The 25,917-nt window shown below is 42.2% G+C and overlaps 1 protein-coding gene across 1 annotated transcript in view; it reads right to left on the bottom strand.

The window, feature by feature from the left end:
• Positions 1-24,167, bottom strand: part of LOC135712285 (transmembrane protein fend-like) — a 480,560-nt gene extending 456,393 nt beyond the window's left edge. The window contains exon 1 of the mRNA XM_065235249.1: positions 23,430-24,167. Coding sequence (XP_065091321.1) covers positions 23,430-23,696 — 267 coding nt within the window. The 5' untranslated portion in view covers positions 23,697-24,167. The remainder of the gene's footprint in view (positions 1-23,429) is intronic.
• Positions 24,168-25,917: the final 1,750 nt, after the last annotated feature.

The following is a 25,917-nucleotide window of genomic DNA, read 5'->3' on the forward strand; positions in this document are numbered from 1 at the left end:
GAACAAAGTGGTTGAGGTACCCAAAGACCAAAACCCTCCCAACAGCCCAGAACTCCGCCCTATTGAACGGTATTGGGCCATGGTCAAACGGAATCTAAAAAAATCTAATAAATCCATGGAAATCGAGCAGCAGTTTAAATCTAACTGGCGTTCGGCGGCGAATAAGGTCGATGAGACCACTGTGCAAAATTTAATGGAAGGGGTTAAGCGGAAGGCACGGCAGTTCGGATTTGGTAAACCAAAAGAATAGACGATTTTTTTTTCTTTAAATATATGAATTGAACTACCAAACGAAAAATAAGAAGATTTTTGTGATATGAATTTGACTGAAAGAAACGATTTTTTTATCGACCAATTTTTGCGCGTGCCAGTCTTTATCTGAAAAAATTATAGCGTTGGTCGCGATAAGATTCTGCCTTTTCTTAAGGATTCACCAAAATTGTAAGTTGTAAGAAATATTATTGAGAAACAATACTAATTAGAATAAATACACGCAGCTTGAATCATTTCACCACAAATAGGTGTAGCTGTCGGGAGCTGGTGATTTTCGCCCCACAACAATTCCTTTTACCGCTTACTTACTGCCACTCATTACGCCATCCGATGCGAAAATGACAGCAGCGCTGTTTTATAACTTTTCAGATTCAAGCACAACGATGTGCAACCCAGTGGTATTTAATTATGACGACTGGATTTGGGGAAAACTTTATGTCATGAACACAGTGATAAAATTCACTTTACATATGCACATTTTTCAAAAGCTTTTTAAATTGAAAAGTATTTATTTCAGTAGAATCGTAGAGTTATTTCCTATCGAATGGTGTATTTGGATATTAACTTCATCCATAAATGACAAAGTTATAAGCGTTCAAAACCTAATATCTTTTCGTGACGGTCGCAGTTTTAGAATTTCGATTAACGCTAACTGTCTCTTTCCGTTTCATCAGCTCTCACACAATCAGTATAAATGACATCAACAACATGGTTACATACGAATGATAGTGAGTGAAAAGGAAGATATATTTGTAGGGTCAGCTATACGCGTTAGCTATACGGAGCCAATAATTCATTGTTCATTGTTTGTTACAAAATCCACTTATTTCTATGTCTAGTAGGAGTTGGGCCGAATACTTGTGGCTTACCCGAGACTAGAGGGGTACATTGTTGAGGGATAGGATCAGGAAAGGAGCTTGGGGTAAGGTTTGGTTGTCTCATCAGAGCGTTGTCGTCAGTATGAACGGTAGTGCGGTACTGGGTTCGTCTGGAGTGTGGCGACGATGAGACTCATCGAGACGGAGGGGCAAGACAATCAAAAACTAATAAAGAGAGACAAAAGACAAAGGACCTAAATTCTTGTACTAGACATTTGCAGAATCGACTAAACCGAGTGCATATATTAGTAGGGTCATCTTCGATATGACGAAGTTGCATGCGTTTATAGGCCCAACATGGGGACAATAGGCCGACATTACATTCATTTTCCTGGAAAGTTTTCATGTTAGAATTGTAACTTTTTAAATTTTTCGCTTGATAATGAAGTAATAAGCCTATTTAGACAAGGCTGAGAATGTAATTGACGGTGGCATATCAGACCGAAGATAAGGACATATACCCAATGTTTTGTTACCTTTCAACTCAATTTTCTCAAAAGTGAAACCCACAGGACAAATAAAAAGTTTTATCTGCTAATAGTTTTCACCTCTTCTGTTCGCATTTCTATCAAACTCATCACTGATTCCTCGAAACCAATATCACCTTTTATGGTCCGGCAAGCTTCGGCTTAAAGCCGAAGAGTTTCGTCCCATCAATATGTTGCACACATTAGAGAAAATTTTAGAACTTGTTGTAAAAGGCCAGCTGTTAGAATATTTAAATAGTAACTGTTTGTTGATACCGGAACAATCGGGATACCGGGAAGGCCATTCTTGTGAAACCGCGTTAAACTTAGTGTTAGCTAAATGGAAAGAAAATTTGGAGCATAAAGATACGATTGTTGCTGTTTTTTTGGATCTAAAACGCGCTTTTGAGACAATTTCTAGGCCCTTATTGTTGAGAACAATCAAGCGCTTTGGAATTTCGGGTTCTGCATACAAATGGTTTGAAAGCTATTTATCTGACAGAACACAAAGGACTGTTTTTAATGATTTTGTATCTTGTCCCGTTGACAATGACCTTGGAGTGCCTCAGGGAAGTGTATTAGGGCCCCTTTTATTTATTATGTATATTAATGACATGCGACGAGTTTTACGGTTTTGTGATATTAATCTTTTTGCTGACGATACTGTGTTATTCATTGCAGCTAAAGATTTAGAAGAAGCCGTTTCACGCTTGAATGAAGATTTGCGTTCTCTAAGTAGATGGTTGAAGTATAAACAATTGAAATTGAATATAAGTAAAACTAAATTCATGGTAATTTCGCGGAATCGTGTAGATGATGATGTCTCTGTTGTTATTGATGATGAGACACTTGATCGCGTTCAGGAAATTAAATATCTTGGCGTGATTATTGATGACAAACTCAAGTTCAATTCTCATATTGACAATGTCATCAAGAAAATTGCCAAGAAGTATGGAATCCTATGTCGCTTGAAAAACGATTTAACTATTGGTAGTAAAATACAGTTATACAAATCAATCATCTCCCCTCATCTAGACTTTTGCCCTTCCATTTTATTTTTGGCCAATGAAACACAAATATCGAGATTACAGCGTTTGCAGAATAAAGTAATGCGTTTGATTTTAAGATGTAATAGATTCACTTCCTCAACTTTTATGCTGGACGCTTTGCAATGGCTGTCAGTGAAGCAAAGAATTGTGTTTTTGACTATGGTGTTCATTTTTAAAGTAGTTAACGGTTTGCTGCCTCGATATTTGTGTGATCGGATTGAAAGAGGAAGTGATTTTCATAGATATAACACTAGAAACGCGGATGAAGTAAGAACACCACATCTTTTGAATAATGCTTCACAAAATTCATTATTTTTCAAAGGTATAAATGTTTTCAATTCGATGCCTAGACACATCAAGCGTGCAACTACACTTACAGAATTCAAGAGACGCTGCATTTCACATGTAAAAGCTGTTTATTGAGCAGAAAATTTTTTATGAATGGATAAATCATGTATCTTGACAAAGTTATCACTAACGGATTAGTTTGTATGGAGACTGTCATCAAGACATTTTAGTAATTTGTGTAGCATATACAAAAAACTACATTGTTTGCCTCGATGGTGATGATGGATTTTTAGTTTTTTGATTTTGTAGTAGTAATAGTAAAAATAGCTTGGAGTAGTCTACAATGGTTTGAGCCTCGCGCGCGGAATACAGGTATAAATGACTAATACGTGGAAATTGTGGCAAAAGCCTTAAATTAGTAAAGGATTGGCGGGAAGTCGTTTCCTTGGATATAGTCCTGGCACTGCGGAAGCTTAAACGTGTAAATCCCAGGTCACGTGTAAATGGAAGTATTGTCGAGGACTATACTTGGACTTTGATAACTAGCTACACCTTTGAATGTTTTTGGTTGATGCCTATAGCATATTTAACAGGACATTTATATCTGTAATTGTAACCAGCTCGATTTTGTTTGCAAACCTGGTTAAAATGTTTATATTTAATTATCTTAAAGATAACTCGTCCAGCTCAAACCTGTGTAGGGGTAAGAGGTGGGACCATCATCATTTATTTATTCCCGCGGGTGTACCGTTGCACTCGAGTACATTTCCTTCCGCAGTACTTGACAATTAGTGCCCTAAGCAGCGCCCGTAATAGACAACACAGCTGTTGTTCGAACTCCAGCTCCAGCTGCGGTGCGATCTGGAACAAGGCGTTGACTCGATGGCTTCTGACGACAGTTTGTACACAAAAGCGTGGAAAAACAAGAAAGAGTTGAGTGTAATTATAACCTTCCCCGACGACAACGACAACACGCACCAACGCCACCACCTGGGACGCACCCTTTCCTAGTCTTCGACCGAAGAGGGAGTTGAAGGCACCGGTTCGGAACCGCGCCGGGTCCGATAGTGCAACAGTCTCGACTTGGAGTCGAGCTTCTCTGATGTTGATTATTAATTACGCGCATCCGTCGTTGCCCCGTAGCTGGCGTTCCGACTGGATGATCTGGACGGGGCGCGGGTACAATTATATTTACGCGCAACTTCGCACTGATAAATATAGCGCGGTGGCAATGCTGGAAGGTGTTATCACTCCTGGGGATCGTCACACGATGTCCACACACTGACGGGACTGAATGGGCAGGTTGAATAAAAAAAAAATCCTCAACATTGCCACAGGGATGAGCTCGGGTTGATCGTTTTTTATCACATGTTATGTTACATATAGTACCATTCCGACGTCGTCGTCGTCGTCGTCGTTGTTGCCCGCGTGCTGTGCGGTGGTGATGGCAGTAATTCCACTTTTCTGGAGTTCTCTTCCGTCGTCAGCGTGGTGGATGGCGATGATGGGAAGGTTAATGAGCGAAGAAAGCGGTCGAACAAAATGGTCATTTACGGACAGAAGGGTACGGTTATTTAGCTTGGATGGTAGCAACACTGATTATTTGCTAAGGGATTGTGTAAGAACGGTGTTTCGCCACCGCCGTCAGTTGCGGGTCTTTGATGTTGACCGCCGTCGTCGCTACTGAGTTGTAAGTGTACCTGCTGTTCAGAGTTTCCAACGCTCAGACACTGCTGATTTGGTTGGACTTACTTTAGGACTCACAAGTAGGCTAGGATGGTGTTTTTTGCAATCTAGGTTGAAGAAATTAAATTTCGTTCTTCAAAGTTCATTCCTGAAACGATTTCAATCAAATCCTGCTCGCACTTCGATTGGATTCACCTCCAACAACAGAACAACTTACACATTTATCAGTGACACAAATCTAAAGAGCAATCTAAATAGAAAGGAGAAAGTCTGACAGATCCCAACAATTAAAGAGATACCCTGCCTACTTATCCGTCCATGAAACCAAGTCACTGGAGCAACTGCGCTCACACGGCGGCGGTTCCAAAACTATGATCAATGCGAACTGATACCGATCTTGACTTCGATCTTCCTACCGGACTCGGGAGGAATTTCTCCTACTAGCTTCTGAGAATCCACCTTCACTTCTCCGGAGTGGCGAGAACATTCCATTCGGCGACAGCTTCTTTATAAAGAATCTCACGGAAGCTGTCGCCGCCGCCGACGTCGGCCCCCCGACCCATCAACTGCTGCTGCTGCTGTTCCTTCTGATGATGATGATGATGAAGACGATGATCTTCAATCTTGCGAGTGAGCACTCCGAATGCAAGAAGGGAAAAAGAAGAACCAAACAACCGACTGATCTCTCTGTGGAATGGAGGCAGTGTAATTGTCTCTTATGTCGCGATTTAATTGATTATCTGATCGTTACGATACGATACGGGTGAATGGCATGGCGATGGAGGCGGCGGCGGCGGCGGTTGAAGGAAAGAAGGCGTAATGGGGGATTAAAAGATTGTGTCGTTTTTTATTCGTGCTTCTTAGCCTCTGATTTTCTACGTTTTTGACGGCTTCCTCGTCAGTCAGTCAGTCAGTCAGTCAGACAGTCAGCCGGGGCTCAGATTCGGTCTCTTGCGCTCTGCCGCGGAACGGCAAAAAGTCAAACTTGATACCTACCTATTTGGGTTAGGGGTTTTTGACGGTAGATTGTAATTTTTTACGGTTTAGGTCGTAGTTAGATTTTGGCAGAAAAGGTTCATCGGGTGACCTTGACGTTGAACTGCGAGTAATCTGTAGTGCTTCCTCGAAGCAATTTTTCAACCAACATCAGACGAAGCACTCAGCCTCTGAAAACTCCCACACCAATCAATCAGGACAAAAGTCGTGCAAGTGTCAGTGTCAAATGCAGATTGCGATTTCACCTACCAGTCAGTAGTGGTGGCATTAATTAACCGCCTCCCAACTTCCAGCCGTCCATAAATGGACGAGAATTTCACCAATCAATCGACTGACGCCCAACGCAAACTGATTCTTGGATGTGTTGACATAGTAATCGTCTTCGTCATTCTCGTCTGGTTGACGGCGGCAACGACGATGGCACGAAGTAGCTTCATTACAATATCAGTTTGTCGTACTTGCTAGATCACTTCACAGCACCATCGCGACCAGATGAGACCTTCCGGGACAGGCAGCAGTTAAGATGTGTCACGAAAAGAAAATTGACTCGTTTTGGTCATCATCATCACCACTTTGCGTCACTTCTAGTTGCCGGGAGCGGGGCAGAGTTTTGAATCAACGCAGCCAAACAAAATGAAGCACTTCCCGAGAAATTGGTAGTAACAAACGGATGGCATCTGAATACCCAGTTTTGTTATTCCAGATTCCTTTTTGATTTCAGCTACTATCGCATTACTAATTTAGTTAACAACCGTGACTAATTTTGCAGTTGCTATCATGCAAAAGTACTACAGTAATGACCCAATTTTGTCAGCCCCTTCACACAGAAAAAGTTCTGAATTGGGTTCTTTAGGGGTATTGAGGTAATTGCGTATTCGTAATCTGCATTGCAAATGGAACCGAAATCCAAAATTTCATCCATTTTAGAGCACTGGAACTATTTTAAATAAGTGTGATAACATTAGCAAAAAATCACCATCTTAGCGCCCCTCGGTGGTACTTTGTATGGGTGCGAGCTGTCAATTTGTTAGTTTTGTGTCAAACAGTGAAGTAATTATTTTGCTTTGAATCTTGATTTGAAGATCGAGATGGAAGCGAATGGGATCGAAAAAAATATCGTTGTGCTCAGAACAGGAAGCCCTTTCAGATGATGTATAGTAACCGATATATTTTTCAAAATTAAAGAACCCAATTTTAACTGTCGCGTAAAATCTCCCCTCGAATTTGTTTGCAAGCTTGTATGCAACATTGGTGAGTTATTCTATATCGCGCTTAAATTTACGTTAAATATCGTGTAAATTTATGCGAAATATAGCGTTAACCACGTGTGCGCTAGATATCGCAGATATTTTATTTATTTTTTATAAGCCGTGTACGCATTAGATTTTAATCTTTCAATAATTTTACATAATCATAATTCCAAATCTTTCCCATTCATCTTCAAGATGGATGTTTAAGATATACTTCGGTGCAATAAGATCACTGAAAAAGCGCATGGATTTCGTAGAACATACGAAAATATTTTCAACAACAGGGCTGTCCAAATCGAGTCATTACTGTACTCGAACCGTATTTTGCATACAAAATATAAACAACCCAAGTAACAATTTTGGTTTTATGAGGGTTCTGTAGACCATGATTTAGACTTGTAGAATACTATAAAACCGCGATAAAACCTGCAATGTTACTTGGGAAGGGTATTTATTGTTTCCCCGTTCTGAGTAAGCGGGTATCAGAACTGGTTATCAATTTGGTATAGATCTTTGCTCGGGTTTGGTTGTCGTAACAACTATGCAGAGCAGCACCACTGACTCATCACTGTTTTGGGCGGTGAAGGAAGCAATGGATACATACTATAATGATGGAGCAATAAACATGTCGTTTTACTTTTTCCTCCGATGACTCTTTGCTGCATGATCGTTAACGGAAATAATGTGCTGTTAATGTGCACGATGATTACTTTTATGTCGTTCAGAACGTAAGCGTAAACTTGGCATTCCATGAACGATTTCCAATGATAACAGAGCACATTATACATATTCCACAATCAGAACTACACCGTCTGAAAAGTTCATGTAAATTTCTGCGAGATATAGCGCATATAAAATAAACACTAGATTCGGCATAAATTTACACGATATTTCGTGTAAATTTAAGCGCAATATCGCTTAAATTAACAATATTGCATACAAGCTTGTAAACGATTTCGTTGTTTATTCCAACTGTAGCTCAAAATTAAACGATGGGAGATTTCACGCCATAGGTAAAATTCAGAATTTTTTTCTGTGTAGAAAATGGATGAATGGACAGGAATTGTAATTTCCTTACCCGTAGGGAAAGTCTTCAAAAAGCCAGAATGGCACTGAATTCCCAATATTAATATATTTATTTTCTTTGTCGTCCTTTTTTGGTGTAGACTACGTGTTACGCAAAGGTACTGGGGATAGGTCGAAAAAATTGCAACCGTCACGAAAAGGTGTAAGGTTTTGAGCGCTTATAACTTTGTCATTTAAAGCTGAAATTAAAATCCAAATACACCAATCGATAGGACATATCCCTCAAAATCTACTACAATAAATGTTTTTTTTTTCAATTTTACATAAAAAATTGTTTAAAAATGTACAACTAAAAAGTGATAATGTTATCACTGTTTTCATGAAATAAGCGTTCTCCCCAAACCCAGTCGTCATAATCGAGTAAAATTTAGTTGCACATCGTGCTGCTTGAATCTGAAAAGTTATAAAAAGCACTGCTTTTGTGCCTCAACTCATTTTCTCTTCGGACGGCGGGTGAGGATGTGGCAGTAGTAGCAGCAGCAACAGTAGCAGCAGCAGTAAGAAGGAAGCGGTTCCTTTCAAGCGCGCAGCGTTCGAGTTTGTAACCCGACAACCTTACGAGTTTCCCGTTTTTTGAGTAAAAATGGCTTAAGCGCCACTACCGAGGGAGACCATCTACCGAGACTAGGGTTGCCCGACCGTATGAGACCTTTCAGGGAAGGTTCTGTTTTTCCCAAATGAATGAGCAGGAAGCAAGTTGGCTGTTGATCGATTACGGTAAGGACGGGAATGCCCACGACCTATGTCATGAAAGAATCAATAAAAAGGATGAAGCATTCACGGAAACGATTTCTGCCACCGATGAATTGCTCTCGCGGATTTTATCATCACGGGCAGGCTTGACACAACACTTCGAACGGATCCCGTTCGAATAGTGAGATATCCTGGTTGGTTTCGGGGTCAACTCCTCCAGTAAAACTCTGCAAAAACTTCAAAAGAAAACGACCGGAAACGTGAAAAAGCCTTACATTCGCTTTTCTAGATCACTTTGGGAAATGATGAACAAAAATTTTTTTTTATCTGAAGTGTGTTGGTTTATTGAAAACGCATCCTATTCATATTCAAACTACCTCTTGTTCATCATGGTTTATTTTCGTACTCCTACGTTATCGACAATTTATTATTCTAGGCCTATCTCAAATTCATTCCCTCTAGTTAGCTGTCCTTTTCTTCTTTCTTCTTCTGTCGGTATTTATTTAGTGTGCTGTGCGACGAATGGTATTCATTTTGTGTGTGCTACAAAAAGCTGTTTGGCGTTCGCTTGCGCGGATCGAAATGGGTAACCGCTGAACAAACAGCGGCCACGCTAACGGTTATGCTATGCTAGGGGCTTTAACTCACCATGCGCATGGGAATTTTTGTTAACATGCATGTTACTCACGTTTCGACTCGCTACTTGCGTGGAGGAATTGGCGGTTGCTCGATGATGCCGGTTGGACCCACATGTACCACACGCGATACTCCTACGGACTCCGAAACTATGCTACTGCGGACTGCACATAGCCGATGTCGTTTTCCAACTACGCCTCACACGCTGAGTTGTGGTCTTCTACCTAGACGGGGTACGGTCGTCGCATCGATGGTCGTTACCGTCGACGGGAAACTGCGGAAAGTGGTTGCCGCTGGAGAGGGAGGTCACCGGTTCGAAACCAGTGGGTTGCTGCTCGCTGTGCCTAGGGCGCGGAAACCTTTTTGCTGCCCTTTTCTGGCCTCTGTTACCACCGGGTGTTCTTTGAAGCTGGAAAATGGGGTCGAAAATGGTCGCTGACTGATGTGGGTGGTGTGAAGAGCTTCGCAACTTGCCACAAATCTGCCAAAGAGAAATTCCGTCGCGTGGCATTCAACATCTGCAACAAAGTTATACACACAAAATTACCTCGATTTCAAAACACCTTCGCACACTCCTTACCGCCGAACTAACGCACTAAGCACTTTCTGCTTTAATTTCGAAAACTAACGAACTAATCGAGGGAATTTATAAAGAAAATCTAAATTAACAAACTTAAAGACACTTTCACGTTTACTAATTCACCTTTAAATTCACACCACGGCGCGATAACTGAAACTCGGACCGCTCTCGCCTTTTCCACAAACCAGAACGAAGTGAAAGAATCAAGTCTGAAGGTCCTCAGATTAGGCGCAAGAATTGCAATCTTCGTCGCCGGAAATTACGTGAAATCAACGAAGTTGATTTTCACGAAGTTCAAAAAATCGCCTTCACGCATACTAGTTTTTTGTAAAAAATACGAAGGAAAGCACTCTCCTTCTATCAAGTTAACGCATATGCCAATTCGCTTCCCACCCGAAGTGCATGAAAGGATGGGACGGGTCAACAAATCCTGACAGCAGAATTGTGCAGGTCGATGTCCGTGCGTTTACGCGTGGTTTGCTTAGACTCTTCGTTTGGCTATCGAATTACGCTTTGGCGCCCGAAATGGTACAGAGAACTCATTTACCATCTAATGAACATTTCGGTGAGTGAACTTTTTGCGAACGCTTGATGCGTCAAGGGGTAATTCGATGGTGTTTGAAAAATTTAAATTAATGTACAACTTTTTACATTTTGATTTTTATAATATGGCACCTGCCACAAGTTTTGCACCTCAAACCTTGCGCGTCGTTCCCGTCGAGAGTTCTGGCTGCTGGCGCAATCGCCATCAACTTTGCCTGAATGACAACGATTCCGCGTTCTACAAATCTCGATTACTTTTTCGAAAGGAAATAGCAGCTTTTGTAAACAACGCATTTTATCTTCGGTTAGGCGTAACTGATAGCTCGCCCACGCATACTATACCTAACACATGGCCGGTCACAACTTCTGAAACCCCCCGTTCTTCCCCACTCAACTACTACGTTATTTGTGAAAGTTCCCTAAGCATTTGGCAACAGTGAAAATCAGCAGAATACACACAAAACGGGTTGGACATTTATGCGAAATTTCGGTATTGATCGTGAATATCTCGCGATCAGAACATTATAGCATGCTATCCCTCCATTTAATTCTCGGTAAATTTTGACATAAGACTACGTCTGTGATTTCTATATGGGGGTACACTTTGTGAAAACCGAAAATGGAACATGTAACAAAATTATGAAAGATTTTGAGCGTTAATAACTCAGCTGCGCCTAGACCAATTTCAATATCAATCAGAATTTTTTCTACGAATCTGTTAAATTAAGAACATAATCATTTTCAAACTGTCACTTTTGAAAATTGCACGAATGTGCAACTGTTGCTATGATAATTAAAATTATCACCGATTGCCTGCGAAAAGCAATTTCCCTAACACAGATTGCAATTTATGTTAATACTGAGATGATTTCTAAGACCGCAACTCTGCTCAAGTCATCCTTCAATCCTGGACCTGATGGAGTTCCATTTGTATTTTTGAAGAGACATATTGCTAGCTTGTTAATTCCGCTTCTTCGCCTGTTCCGAATGTCTCTCTCCAGTAGCATATTTCCATCTTGCTGGAAATTTGCGCACATGTTTCCTGTCCACAAAATGGGAGGAAACGAGCTGTGGATAACTATCGAGGAATCACATCGTTAAGTGCCGTTTCGAAGCTATTCGAGCTAGTGATTATGGAACCGTTACTGTCCCATTGCAAGCAGTATTTGAGTGCTGATCAACATGAGTTTACTGTCCGTCGCTCTATAATCACCAATCTGCTGTGTCTCACATCGTCTATAACCAAAAGCATGTCGGATCGGGTTCAAACGGACGTTATTTATTCAGACCTAGCCGCAGCATTCGACAAGTTGAACCATGCTATTGCGATTGTTGAACTCGGCAGGCTCGGTGTATGCGGTAATCTTCTGAGTTGGTTTCGATCATATCTTACCGGTCGGCAACTAAAGGTTGCCATATGAGATTGCAGATCAGTTAGCTTCTTCGCCACATCAGGTATACCTCAGGAAAGCCACGTGGGACCGTTGTTTTTTATACTGTACTTCAACGACGTGCATCTGGTCATCGAAGATCCTCGGTTAGCATATGCAGATGATTTTAAAAATCTTCCTACGAATCTGCTCCATTGCTGAATGTCACTTTCTTCAACGTCAGCTGAATGTACCAAATACTCCGCTATTACGTTCTCACGAAAACACCAACCGATAATATTTAGCTATGACCTGCTTGGTTCGACAATCGAACGCGTGAATCAGGTGAAAGACTTGGGTGTGATCTTGGATTCACAGCTTTCATTCAAGTAACACATTGCATATGTTGTTGATATGGCGTCAAGGACTTTAGGGTTCATTTTTAGGATAGCTAAAAAATGTCTCTATTGTTTGCTTGTTCGATCGACGCTCTAGTATTGTTCAGCGGTTTGGAACCCAAACTACAACAACGGTGCCGAGAGAATTGAATCTGTTCAACGTCGCTTTCTTCGTTTTGCGTTGCGTAGATTGCCTTGGAATGATCCGTTTCGATTACCCAGTTACGAAAGCCGTTGTCAACTTATCGACCTAGAACTTCTCCGGGCTAGAAGAGACACAAGCAGAGCCCTAACCGTGGCCCATATCCTGCAAGGCTATCCTGAGGCAAATTGACCCGAATGTTCAACCCCGACCGCTTCATAATAACTTTATGCTAAGACTGCCTCTACTTCGCACAAATTATGGAGCGTACGGTGCGATTTGCGGACTGCAGATAACATTCAACAGAGTTGCATCTGTTTTCAACTTTCATCTCTCCCGTGACGCGCTTCGTCGAAAGTTTTCTTCTGTTTTTCGCCGGCAGGAGTAACTGACTATAAGATATATGTTTTTTAATGATTTTTATGCTATGACCATGCTTGAATGTATTGTTTTTTACTATAGTTGATAAGGTTACCATCATTGGGGCTTCATCCAGTCTGCTGATGTAAAACAACAATAAAGCACTGTGAGGATGCTGATTGCGATAAATAAATATGTAAGCGTAAGTCCACATGCGGGAACATCGCTATGCCATATATCTATGAGCCTCATTTCAGCCAACCTGTTTAACACACTCCAGACGAAGTTGAATCTAGAACCACACTACCGTTCATATACTGACGACAACGCTCTAATGAGACAATTAAACCCCTCCCCAAGCACCTCCCTGATCATATCTTTCCATAATGTACCCCTCTAACCACGGGTAAGCCACGAATATTCGGCCCAACTTCTACTAGGCCTAGAATTAAGTTAACTTTGTTACGAAACAATGAATTATACCGGCTCCGTAAAGCTAACGCGATTAAGCTTTTCAAAAAATTAAAAACGGGCTAGATTAAAAATCTTTGATCTTTCCTAAGAATTTGCTCCATAATATGATAGAAATTTTCTATCGAATGCTCGCTGTATTACCTAAAAATTCCCCAAAGAAATCTCCTGAAAATATCTCTCCTCAGTATTTACTAAGTATTCGTCTAAAATTTCTATAGAATAATCTTCTTGATTTCCTCTATATTCCACTCTGAATTCTCTTGGAGTGGTTCCGTGAATTCCTTGAAATTGTCCTCAGAATTCCCTAGGCACTCTTCTTTGAGTTCTCTGAAGATGATTACGAGAACAACCTTGAAACTCTCAATAGTATTCCTTCCAAATTTACCTTTAACATTGGTTGGAAACTTCCTTGAAACTTTCCTCATTACTACTTTGAAAACCTCCCAAGAGTAGTTATGGAATAATTTTTCGATTTTTTTTTATCAGTATTTCCTTTGGATTTTTCCTTTTCTCTTGGTGTTCTACTTACAAGTACCTTGGAGTTCACCTTAGAATTCACATTCCATTCTCCTAACAAATCTCTCAGAAAAGTCTCAACATTACTTTGCTGTTTTAGTCCGAACTCTCTTTGAATTCTCTTTGCAATTTCCATGGGATGCTTCCCAGAATTCTCTTCAAAAATTTACGTTGAATCCAACTAACGATTCACTTGGAATTCTATTCAGAACTACCTTTGATTTCTCCTTACGTTTCATTGGATTCTGGAGTTCCTTCGAGCTAACTCTTTCCTAAAAAAAAAAATCGTCCTCTGATTATTATTATTATTATTATTATTATTATTTATTAGTGACACTTTATCACTTCTGTGACACTCGTGTCTCTTTTTTATGACAGATTGAATTATCTTACGAACTAAATTTCTTTGAATAAATTAGCATCTTTCAAAAATTTAATTACTGCTTTTTCTTTGCTGGAGGTGTTTGCAAGAACATTTGTTATTGTCCCATCGATTCCACAGTTTTGCCTAAATTCGGCAAATCCTCTGCAAGTATATGATGCACAGTAAGTAGAGTTCCACAAAAACAGCACATTGGTGGAGATTTGTTTTCCAACACGTGAGAGTGAGTCAGCCGAGTGTGTCCGATGCGTAACCTGGTAAGAGCTCGCTGCTCAGATGATTTTTTTTTCTGTCAACAAATTTGCCTGCAGTCGGTTTGATTTGACGTAGGTGTGCCCAGGTTTGTCTCCACACATTTTCCCAAACACACCAAATGCTTTGTTTAATAAACCGCATAGCATCCTGGGGAGGAATTGGCATGTTTTGTGGAATTCCCTTCCGCCCTTGATTTGCCAGTTTGTCAGCTTCCTCATTTCCCAGAACTCCTGCGTGACCGGGAATCCAACAAAACACAAGTTTAGTTCCAATAACTTCGAGTTCAATTGCTTGGATCCAAGGATGAGTTGATTTCCCATTTTGAAGAGCGTCTAGACAGCTGGTCGAGTCGGTAAATATGATTGTTGGTTCGTCTTTGCTAATTTCTGACACAGCAGCTTTGAGCGCAAAAGCATCTGCAGAAAATATACTGCAGTTTCCTGGCAAACTGAAGGCAGTTCTTTTGGTATCTGTAACGATTCCCGCACCTGTCTTCTCATTGTCCTTAGATCCGTCGGTGAATACTTTCCTGTGTGTTGAGTATTTATTTGTTACAAGCTCAACAAACATTGGCACGACAACTTGACTTGAAGTGCCTGCTTTTACTTTCTCCCTCAAGTCGTTACTTATAGATGGTGATGGAGTATACCACTCTGTATTGGTTAGTCTTAGAACACTACAGATGTTCGGCATGGAGACTCCTGTTACTCCTAGAAACAGATCAGATGCTCGCTTAACCACTGGTAGGTCGGCTACTGATTTGTTTTTTTCCACAAGTCGTATTGCTAGTTGTGATAGGCGCTGGATTAGTATTAGACGAAATGGCAGACACCCCGCTTCAGCCATAATGGAGGTAATTGAACTAGTTCTGAACGCGCCAGAAGCTTGTCGTATCACCTTATTATATGTTGGGGTTAGAGTACGTTCCATAGCTTCGATGTTGATGCTGGTGAAACCTAGGCCGTACAGTAGCTTGGAAGTCACGAGAGCTGAACCAATGGTAAGGAGAGTTGTTGTTTATTAATTTATTTGATAAGGCTCAACCGAATTAACTTTACAGAGCCGAGGATTCTTGGTCACTATACAATACATCTTAAAACTATAGTCAAAAGGTACAACATAATAAACACTTTGTCTTCCGCTATCCAAAAAGCCTCCTCCATCAGAACTGGAGCCGCTTCCAGTAGTTTCATTGTATGGCAAATTGCTGTACGCCAACGAGGGTCAGAGCGCGTCCATTGCAGCAATGGACGCAAAACGTGGTCAGCACTCACACACTCATCACGAAATGGTTGCTTTCCAAAGTCGACGACGCATCGACCAAAAGAACTGCTGATGAAGAACAATGAGGAGGACCACACAATGGTTGCTGCCGAGAAAACAGACGATCGCGTAGCACACATCGAGAGTGGCCTGCTTTTGTCGACAGCCGAGTGAACACTGATGGTAAGGAGAGTTGAACGGTTGCTTCTCACTAGACGACGTCCCAAAACTCGAAGTATGTTTAATCGCTGCACACAGCTACGTTTGGTTTGTGCAAAGTGCTGAAGAAGATTAATTTTCGCATCTATCAACACACCAAGAATTCGCATCTTGCAGATGTGTAATAACTTTGATTTTTCCGGAGCGATAGCAAATCCAACGCTCGTAGCCCAGTTGGTAACTGCATTTCGTAAGTGTTTCCGAATTTGTGCCAAGTTTCGTCCCTCTGCAATCAAAATTACATCATCAGCGTAAACTACAATTTGAACATTTGGTGGAATCTTTTCGAAGATAGGTTGCATTGCAACTAAAAATAGTGTGACCGACATAATAGATCCTTGTGGTACACCGTTTTCTGCAACACGCATGCTGGATGTTGCTCCATTAGCTGTAACCCTAAATGTTCTGTGGTTAAGGAAACTAATGATGATGTTCAACAAGCGGCCGTTTATTTTCCATGTTGTCAGAGTCTTGAGGATTGCGGGTCTCCAGGTGGTGTCATAGGCTTTGGAAATGTCGAGTGATACTACTTCTGCATGTTGGTTCTCGCTGAGCTTGAGTAGTGCTTCCAACTGCGCCAGGTGTGAATCAGTGCCTTTGCCAGCACGGAAAGCGTGCTGGCGAGGGTCGAGTTTGCCGTTGTTTTCAAGCTCTGTGAGGAGTCGACGGTTCACCATGCGTTCGAATTTTTTTCCTAGACAGCTTAGAAGGGCAATCAGTCTGTATCCGTCTGCTTTACTCCGATCTCCATCAGGTTTTGGAATTGGAATAACTATGCCTTCTTTCCACTCATCTGGGAATGTGCCACTTGTCCATACTTGATTGTACAACTGCAAAAGCGACAACTTCGCTGAGAATGGTAGGCGTTGTAGAAGAGGATAACCGATGTTATCATTCCCAGTGGAGGAGCCTCCTCGTCGATCTAGGGCCCACATCAATTCATCTATCGAAAATTCTTCGTTGTACCGTTTATGGTCCTTCGGGCGTAATGTTTTTAATGTTACATGTCCTGTTAGTTTTGTCCTTCGAAACTTTTCGGTGTAATTTTCGTCAGATGATTTTCTTTGATATTCGTCTGCAAGCGCGTCAGCTACTATTTGTGCATCGTTGGTGACTCCTCGTGGGAGCTTCAGAGTTATCGAGTTGTTTTTTCTTTTCCCCTGTAGTTGATTGACTCGGGTCCATATTTGACTGCTAGGACTATTGGGATTTATGGTTTGTACAAAGTTTTCCCAACTTCCCTGCTTTGCTTCACAGATCATCTTACGGCATACTGAGCGGGCAGCTTGAAAAGCTTGGAGTGCTTCAACTTTCCGGGGATCGTCGTTGCTAATTCGCCGAAGTGTGTGTAATTTCTTCCTACGATGTTTCACTGCTTTTCCTACTTCGGGATTCCACCAAGGGACGGCTTTTACTCCCACTTTTCCACTGGTTCTAGGGATACTAGCTTCAGCTGCGGAAGTGATGAGGTGGGTGAATTGTTCTACGGTGAAGGACTCCTGAGGGCTCAGTGTTCTGCTACATAATTCCCCATATCGTCTCCAGTCTGCATGGTCGTAGATCCATTTTTTACGAAATCTGGGTTCAGTCGGAATGCCGGGGATATCAATAAGAATTGGAAAGTGATCGCTGTCCCCATAATCCGAGATTATTTTCCATGTAAATTTATTGGCAATGGAAGCGGTGCAGATAGAGACATCGAGAGCTTGTGTGTATCCTGAAGCAGGGTCAATACAGGTGTGCAATTCGTTGTTCAAGACTACCATGTCTTGATCAATTGCTAGTTGTAAGATTTTGTTGCCTCTTTTCTGAGCCGAGTTTGTTTTGTGCGATATTTGGCTTCCCCAAGCAGAGTGGTGGGCATTCAAATCGCCTAGAAGAACAATCGGCTTTGGAAGCTCCTCAACCAAATTACGAAGTTTGTCATCAGCATTCTTATCATTAAGTGATAAGTATACTGAAACCAGCGTCATTTCCATTGGTACATACAGTCTTATGGCTACAGCTTGGGTATCAGCATGCAGTTGAAGTCTTTCAAAGGGTGTACCTTCTTATACTGCCAGACCGGCTCCTTGCCTACCGTGGAATGAGCAAGGACTAAGTAGAAGCTGATAGTTTCCTCCAAGGTAGTTGGCCGCAACTTGATGTTCCCAGGTGTTTGTTTCTTGAAGACATACCACTGTTGGTTGATATTTTGTAAGGAGAAGTAGCAATTCGTCACGATGCGAGCGGAGTCCATTGATGTTCCATTGTACAGCAAAAGTACGAGATACTCTTCCTACTTCACTGTACGAATTGGAACTGGATGATTCTGAAAGGACATCGTCGTTAAGTGGTGATGACTCACAGTAATCATTGGTGTTGGTGAGTATTGGTGTTGATGAGGATGCTGGATTAGTGTACACGAACAGAGCACGAATGCAATTGAAGTAGAGGAGCAAGAGACGGTACTTGCCTGTGGAGCTAGGCGGCCCACGTCAGCTGCCGCCAGAGGCTCTTCGGGTAGACCCGGTACATCCCTGGTCAGGGCCGATGTGGGATGCTTCGCGCTTGGCATATCACGCAGTGGAGTCTTGTAGATTTCAGAGATTGTCTTGTTATTCTTGCAGCTGGATGATTCTAAGAGATGCTTGTCATCAAGTGATGGTGGCTCAGGATTTTCATTGGTGTTGAGCGGAATTAGTATTGGTGGTGATGCTGGATTATTGTGCTCTGAAAGAACGCAAGTACACGAAGAGAGTACGGACGTACTTGAAGTGGGAGAACAGGAGAAGATACTTGCCTGTGGGTTCAGGCGGCCCACGTCAGCTGCCGCCAGAGGCTCTTCGAGTAGACCCGGTACATCCCTGGTCAGGGCCGACGTGGGTTGCCTCGCGCTTGGCGAATCCCGCAGTAGAGTTTTGTTGATTTGAAGAGTTGTCTTGTTGTTCTCGTATCTGGATGATTCTGAGAGATGTTCGTCGTCATTTGATGGTAACTCGGGATTTTCATTGGTGTTGAACGGTATTCCCTAATAAAAATTGTATGGTTAATTTGCTTAACGACGTGTTCTGGGTATCATCCAAACCATTTGCGGAATAGTTCAATGATTTAGGTTATCGTTCGTTTATGGTTATTTTTTATTAAGGTTGGTACTGATGAGGATGCTGGATTGTTGTGCTCTGAAAGAACGCAAGTACACGAACAGGGCACGAACGCACTTGAAGTAGAAGAAGAGTAGAAGATACTTGCCTGTGGAGTTAGGCGGCCCACGTCAGCTGCCGCCAGAGCTTCGGGTAGTCCCGGTACATCCCTGGTCAGGGCCGACGTGGGATGCCTCGCGCTTGGCGAATCACGTAATAGAGTTTTGTTGAATTGAGATGTTGTCTTGTGACTGCAGATATCTCTGCTTACGCTTTGCTTCTGTGTTTGGTGGTATAGTTGATCATACAAGTCCGCATTGCTGAGGCCATTCAGTGGAAGCTTTAGCACTTTGTTTTCGGCTGATCCCCAAGAGGATTTGTTGGACACTGGGTGTCTGCCGTAGTCCCCACAGGTGTTCATTCCTGACTAAGGCCCAACATTGATGCTAGTAATGGTGTCGTTATCCAATCGGTTTCCAAGGTCATGGTCCATTTTTATGCCAGAGTATTCGTTGGTTTCAGAGTCATATCGGGGGTCGTAGGTCGTGTCAGGGTCCATAGCCGGGTCAAAATTATAGAGTTGTGGTTGTTGGTCAATTAATTTCTTTTGGATTGATTTCGGTGGGTTCTTCCTAAATCCGAAGTCGAACCTCCTCTTTTCCTTTCTGGGGAGTCCGGTGGGCTGTCTTTCTTGTTATCAACACCTTTTCTCTTGCTACTTCTAGTAGGGTCAATGTCCATATGATCAGGTGTCTTGTCAGTATGCTTCTGGTCGATCCTCTCAAGACTAATGTGAAACGCTTTGGATGTTGCTTTCAGAGCCGATTCTCTCGGTTGACTAGGTGCCACTAAGCGAGCTGCTTTCACTGTTGCTGCCAGAGGTGAAATTCTCAGAGCATCTGTAGGTGCATCCTCGCTGAAATCATTTCCATTCGAGTCAATGTTTGACTGATTTGTCGAGCGATGAGGGTCACGACGGTTTTTGCCTATCTGAGACTTCAAATTCGATACCATTTGTTTCAACGTTTCGATTTCTGCTTTGAGTAGCCCAATTGTACGATCCTTATCCTCTGCTTCGATACGGAGTCTTGATTGCACAGCGCTCGCGTAGGAGGAGCCTTTATTGGCTTCACGGAATTCCCGTCTAGCTTCTGCGTACGTTAGGCCACGATTCGTTTTTAGCCGAATAATAGCTTCTTCCTCGCGATAGATTGGACATTCCTTGGATGTTGGAGAGTGTTTTTGTTGACAGTTTTTTACAGTACGCTGGTTTAGTGCATGGGGTTCCCTCAATCAATTTGTGTGTACCTGAGCAGTTTAGGCATATGATTTGATTTTTGCTATCGTCGCAGTTCTTTTTTGTGTGGCCGAAGTTTGCACAGCGATAGCAGAACATTGGAGATTGATAATATTGCCGTACATTAATCCGAAGTACACCAAAATAGATGTACTTTAGTAAAATCGATCCATGGAATGTGACAACAAGCAGTGGTGTGTTGGTGACGGTTTTTGCACGACGTTGTGTCATACGACGTACACTACACACTCCTTGCTCTTGTAGGTGTTGCTTAATATACTCTTCAGATTTGTCTGTAGTATCCAGATCATACACTACCCCTTTTTATTCCTTTGGTTTGTTTTTTCCGTCGATCTTGTTTTCCGTGCTGAGCACCAATGCTACCGACGTGCCAGGAAGGCAGCTCCCACACCTGGACCCTACCTATCGACCCATCAACTCATGAACCGGGGACCAACGGCTTTACTTCCCATCCGAAGGAAGACGTGATCAGAGATGTTATGCCTCAGAACATCCCGGCGGCGCAGACTGGGATTGAACCCAGGCCTTCTGGGGTGAGAGGTAATCACGCTTACCACTACACCACCGGCGCCGTTTATACACTACCCCTTGAACAACAATTAACCCAGGGTGTTCTATTACTTCCACAGGAGTGTGATCCGGCAGTTCGGAGATTTGTTTCAGTTTTTCGCAGATTGATCGTGACTTTGTTCGAAGAATGTATCGGCTACCTCGTGCTTCCTTTGATGCATGGACTTTTCTAGCATCAACAGAGCCCAGGGCTAGTATTACTGCGCTACCGATCAAAAAAGGATTGGATGGGAGGCTGAGTTCATTTTCGTCACTATTTTCGTCAGGTGTTTGACGTACTCTAATTTGTAGCGCAATAACCTGTCCGAGCTCATCTTCGCCTAGCAACCAGTCAGGTAATGTTCCCTCATCCGGTGGGTCACTGGGGGGTGCACGGTTGTGGCCGACCATGGGGCCGGAGAAGGGCACTGCGGCTTATGGTTTCACACTCACTTAAAAACTTCTATGCCAAAGAACCGAGAGCTTCACGGGTTCCCAGCTAGTTACTATACACTACTTGTTGCTAATATCAATAGAGATATGATGGTAATTTGTTTGCTTTGTAGCACTCCAGATTCATCATAAGTCTAAATAATAACACTTGGTTCACAATTTTCCGGCACTAATGGATCCGTTGAATTGATTTTCGTGAAAAAATCCACACAATAATTTTGATATTATTCACAGCGCGAAGTAAACAAAACTGTAGCTTCGTGTGGTGATAATTTGCGACTGTGCGTCCTCTGATGTTTTTCTTTGACTTCTCTAGAAATCTTCCATAGTGATCCATGGAAATTCTCATCAAATTTATGCATTAAAGTTCATAAAATTTGAAACTTTTGCAAAAACTTTGTTTTTTTTTTAAATCTGGGTTCTTGAAAATGTAACCATGTTTGATTTCATTTGGTCCAAGATTTCAAAAAAATAGTCTAAGTTTAAAATCACTAGAAACTCTCTATAATCAGAACCTTAAAAAACACAATCCAAGCCTGAGCCTTTATGTTGTTACTGAAGATCAATTCACTCCAGATTTTTTTTAAATTCCGTCGAACTTCAATATATTCTATTCTTATCAATTTGCTTGATAATGAAGTTTTAAAATACCCAGAGAATTCCAGATTTTTTCAGATGAAATAAAATTCCCTAAAGATTCCAGGATTTCCAGGTTCCTCCAGGTTTCGAGGTTTTTTTTTAAGCTTTCCAGGTTCCTTGTTTCCTCAAAGCTGTTGAATTGAATTGCGGTCTTCGGCATAGTAGTTTGTTCAATCTACTACCGAAGTTGTTTTTGATTCAGCTCCAACCTGGATCAGGGTATCAAAAGTTCGTCTGTATGTTGTGTGACAGCCCAACAAACATTGAAAGTTGCATAAAAGCTTACCAAAACAAACATTTGCTTCTTCTGCTAGAAAATGGCTTATTCAGCTCTTAGGCTGTGTTCCATTTGGTGAATTTTTATTTAAATTTGACAGATTATTTTTTTTCAAATAAACCTGCTATTTCAGCAGACTAATTTCTGACCGATCAGGAATCAATTTTGACAAACACCTTCACGAAAACCGGACAGAGGGATTTTCGAACAGTATAATTTATTTTCGAAATGTCAAATTTAAGTGAAAATTCAACATATGGAACACAGCCTTAATCAGCTCAAATTGTGTGTTGGGAACAGTGTTGGCAAAATCATTAATCAAATAATATTTTTCAGCTCTCATAAGCTCTTAATATCACGCGTGAGATTGAAACAAAATATCATGCTTGATATTGATTTTACAAGCTCCTTTGATATTGCGAGACTATTCACAACGCGCACAAATCAAGCTGAGAGCTGACTCGACACAAACATGATTCCGTTCCACATCGTTTTCTTAGAAAGGCAAAGTATAGTTTGCTATCTCTTTTTAATCTTCACCGATGGCAGACACGAAAGGACTTCTGCAAGCCTTTATGGAAGGTTCGGTTCTATTCGGGTGTAAAGCAAAAATCATTAAACTCAATCTCACCACAGTTTGGTGAGATTTGCAGTTGGTGAGTTTTGTTAGCTTGATACTCCGAGCTGCGATATCACAGCTTCCAAAATCAACCGCAGATGTTTGCTTGTTAATTTTTGTCTACGAAAATCAAGCGTGATCTTGGGCATTGGTGAGATTTGATTTTTTGATAGTTTTCCAACACTGGTTGGGAAACGTCTGTTTGATCGTTTGTTTTAAAAACCTACCCCAGATCGATGTTTACCCTGACAAAAAGTTCGGCTTAACAAACAAATTCGATGAAAGTCTAAGGTATGGACAATATTGAGCAATGTTCTCTTGCAAATTCAAGTGTTGAGGATCTTAAAAACAGATCGAGTAAGCAGTGGGGATCAGGGGGTTTTAAAGTTGACCCACCTTAGTGGTGATATCCCGTCGGAATCTGCACAGTGAGCAGATAATCATGAGTTTAATCCCAAACCGTCAAAGCTTTGCTTTCCTTCGCTCTTGTTTTGAGCGAAAATAGCATCTGTCAACGTCCTCTGGATCATCACTTTTTCGCCCCTCAAAGTTGCGAGCTGATATGCCATGTCCGCCATATTGTAGTGAAATCTCATTGTCATTTAATGTTATACGATTCTGGCAGAAACCTGCGCACGGTGAGCTTACCTTTTGCGAGCACGCCTCACGGCATGACTGTGTGGCTGTTGTCATCGGTTTTCCTGCATTCACCAGCGCCGTCGGCTTTGGCGGTGGCTCTTCCCGGTGACCGCCATCAGCTGTCAGCTTTCTATTCGCTGTCGCTGCGGCGTCACCATCATCTGCGGTCACTATCGCCGTCGCATGGCCTACTGGGACGACGCTGACGACCAATGTTGCCGTTGTCAGTAAACAAACCATCAACCCGGCTGACAGGTTGAACTTGATTGGCCCCATCGCTGTTGGACGATGTTGACCCCCACGTGTTGTCTCCCGTTCAGCCTTTGCGCTGCTGCACTGCCTCCAATGCCGGTGTGCGATATCGATCTTAATCGCTGAGAATTTTTCTCCTTCGCGTCTTCGATGTAGGTAGACAAGACACACACGCGAAACCCGAGAGACCGTGAAAAATAATAATATACCCCTAAAAAAAGAACTCTGCACGGCTCGAAGACGCTGCTGAGCTGCTTCTCTGCTCACATCACACACAGACAGAAATATTTCAAACTTCTTAATTATATAATTGCATCATTTTTCATGCTTCTTCTTCTACTTCTTATTCTAGTGCTTCTTCCGATGATTCTGATTCTTCAACCGCTTCTCCTCCAGATCACTTTATTTATCTTTTTCTTTCGCTTGCTTTCCTCCTTGCATTCGCGAGTTGTTTTCCTCCACCGCAGTACGTACGTCGAAGGGGGTACGAAGCGACGAAACCACGACCGCACCGCGTCCGAACCACAGGACAGGTCTCTTGCTTTGATAATTTATTAATTCATGAGACAACGACCGACGGCATCGCAAAATTTCCGAACCACGTTTATCCGGAGCCCTTTTCCCAGCAAAACAATGCTATGTTTACACTCGGCTAACCCTTCCGATCTGTCAAAACGGACGCTCTCGCTTACCAGAACCAACGCCTACTCCGTCCTAGTTCAAACTTACCGCACCCGTCACGGATATTGTTTCAATAGTCAACTATTGCAAAACAACGCGTTTGTTACCTATCAACATAGTAGAAAAACAACCTTCCCGATCAAAGCCCAGCGAAACCGCCCCGTTTCTCGCGTCCGCTTGAGAAAACCATTCGGTGCAAACTGAGAATTTTGTTCCTTTTTCGCAGGTTCTGGCTTGGTGTGTTTGTTGGTGTGCTGGCCCCGCAGCCTCGCATAACCTCGTTCATGCTCCAAATCGGACGGACGAGGCTCTGCCTCTTCTGCAGCAGCAGCGGGATTCGATTGAACAAGGCTCCGGAGCAGAGCATATATAGGAGCAGAAGTAGCAGAGCATCAACATCATCATCAGCATAATGCTGCGAGTGGAGTGGCCTGGCTTCGAGACTGCGATACCGGGCAAAGGCACTGCTGGACGCTTTTTCCCCGGGCCGGAATGGTTCCGGGGTGGCGGTGGTGCTGGTGGTGGTGCCCGGCGCGAGAAAGATGGAGAGAAGTGAAGGTTTTGGGAGAACTCGAATCGGATGAGAGTGTGAGAAGGGCGGGAGAGTGAGAAGGAAAGAGAGGGCGAGAGAGAGCGAGAAAGGCATCATGGCGTTGTTCGCTCTTGAAGGAAAGTCGCCGCGAACAACCGTGAGGAAGTAAACAGAGAGGAAAGTGAGAGCAGTGGTCGCTCGCTCATTGTGGGAGAATGATTTGGCGAGCGAGAGGGTGTTCAGATGTGGTGGTGTAAACTAACACAAATGAGGTTTTGTCGATGTGTTGAAGGATGGAAGTTTTAGCTGTTGAACTGCTCGAATTCAGTTTTTATAGTAAACTAACTTTTGTTGCTTATTGCAGAATCGTCGGCATCGGGAGTTTGGTTGGACATGGCTGGTCGCGCTAAGGTGAGTGTTCTTTGAAACTTAAATAGTAATCAGTTGGAAAGGCCTGATCCGCATCGAAACGTCTGACCAAGAAAACATATTCCTAGCTACTTTGATGCGCTGAAAAACTGCGCAACCAGAGTCTGTGCCAAGGGGCACGAACGGAAATCGGACGTAGGACCCTGATTGGTCGGTGCAATTGTTTTTGGGTTTGATTCTTTTAATTGTTCAAAAATCTTTAGTTTTAGCTCTATAATTGATGACCGTTTGTTGTTTTATCTGGTATTCCTCAAATGGATCGAAGCAGTATCAGAAAGAGAGAATGATTAGGCACTAATGCTGTCAACCTGCTAATCTCGCTGTTGCTGGGATCTTTAATCAAGAAAAATTTGTTATTTATATAATTTTGTAATAATTGTTTCAACAAGCTACCCGACTAGATGGAAATAACAAGATTACATCACCGTGTGTTACGTTGTTAAACTGTTTTTCTTTAACAACGATTGTTATAAACTAGATGCAGGATGTTGTTAAAATATCTAAATTTATAACAAAATTTACTCGAGTCTTAACAAAAAACTAACATATTATGTAACAATCCTATAAAAAAAATATCAAACCAAATTACATTTTTTTAAATAA

This window comes from Ochlerotatus camptorhynchus, unplaced genomic scaffold (assembly GCF_037179485.1).
Source record: "Ochlerotatus camptorhynchus isolate MF236.1 unplaced genomic scaffold, CSIRO-AGI_Acam_v1.1 ptg000467l, whole genome shotgun sequence".
Taxonomy (NCBI): Eukaryota; Metazoa; Arthropoda; class Insecta; order Diptera; family Culicidae; genus Ochlerotatus; species Ochlerotatus camptorhynchus.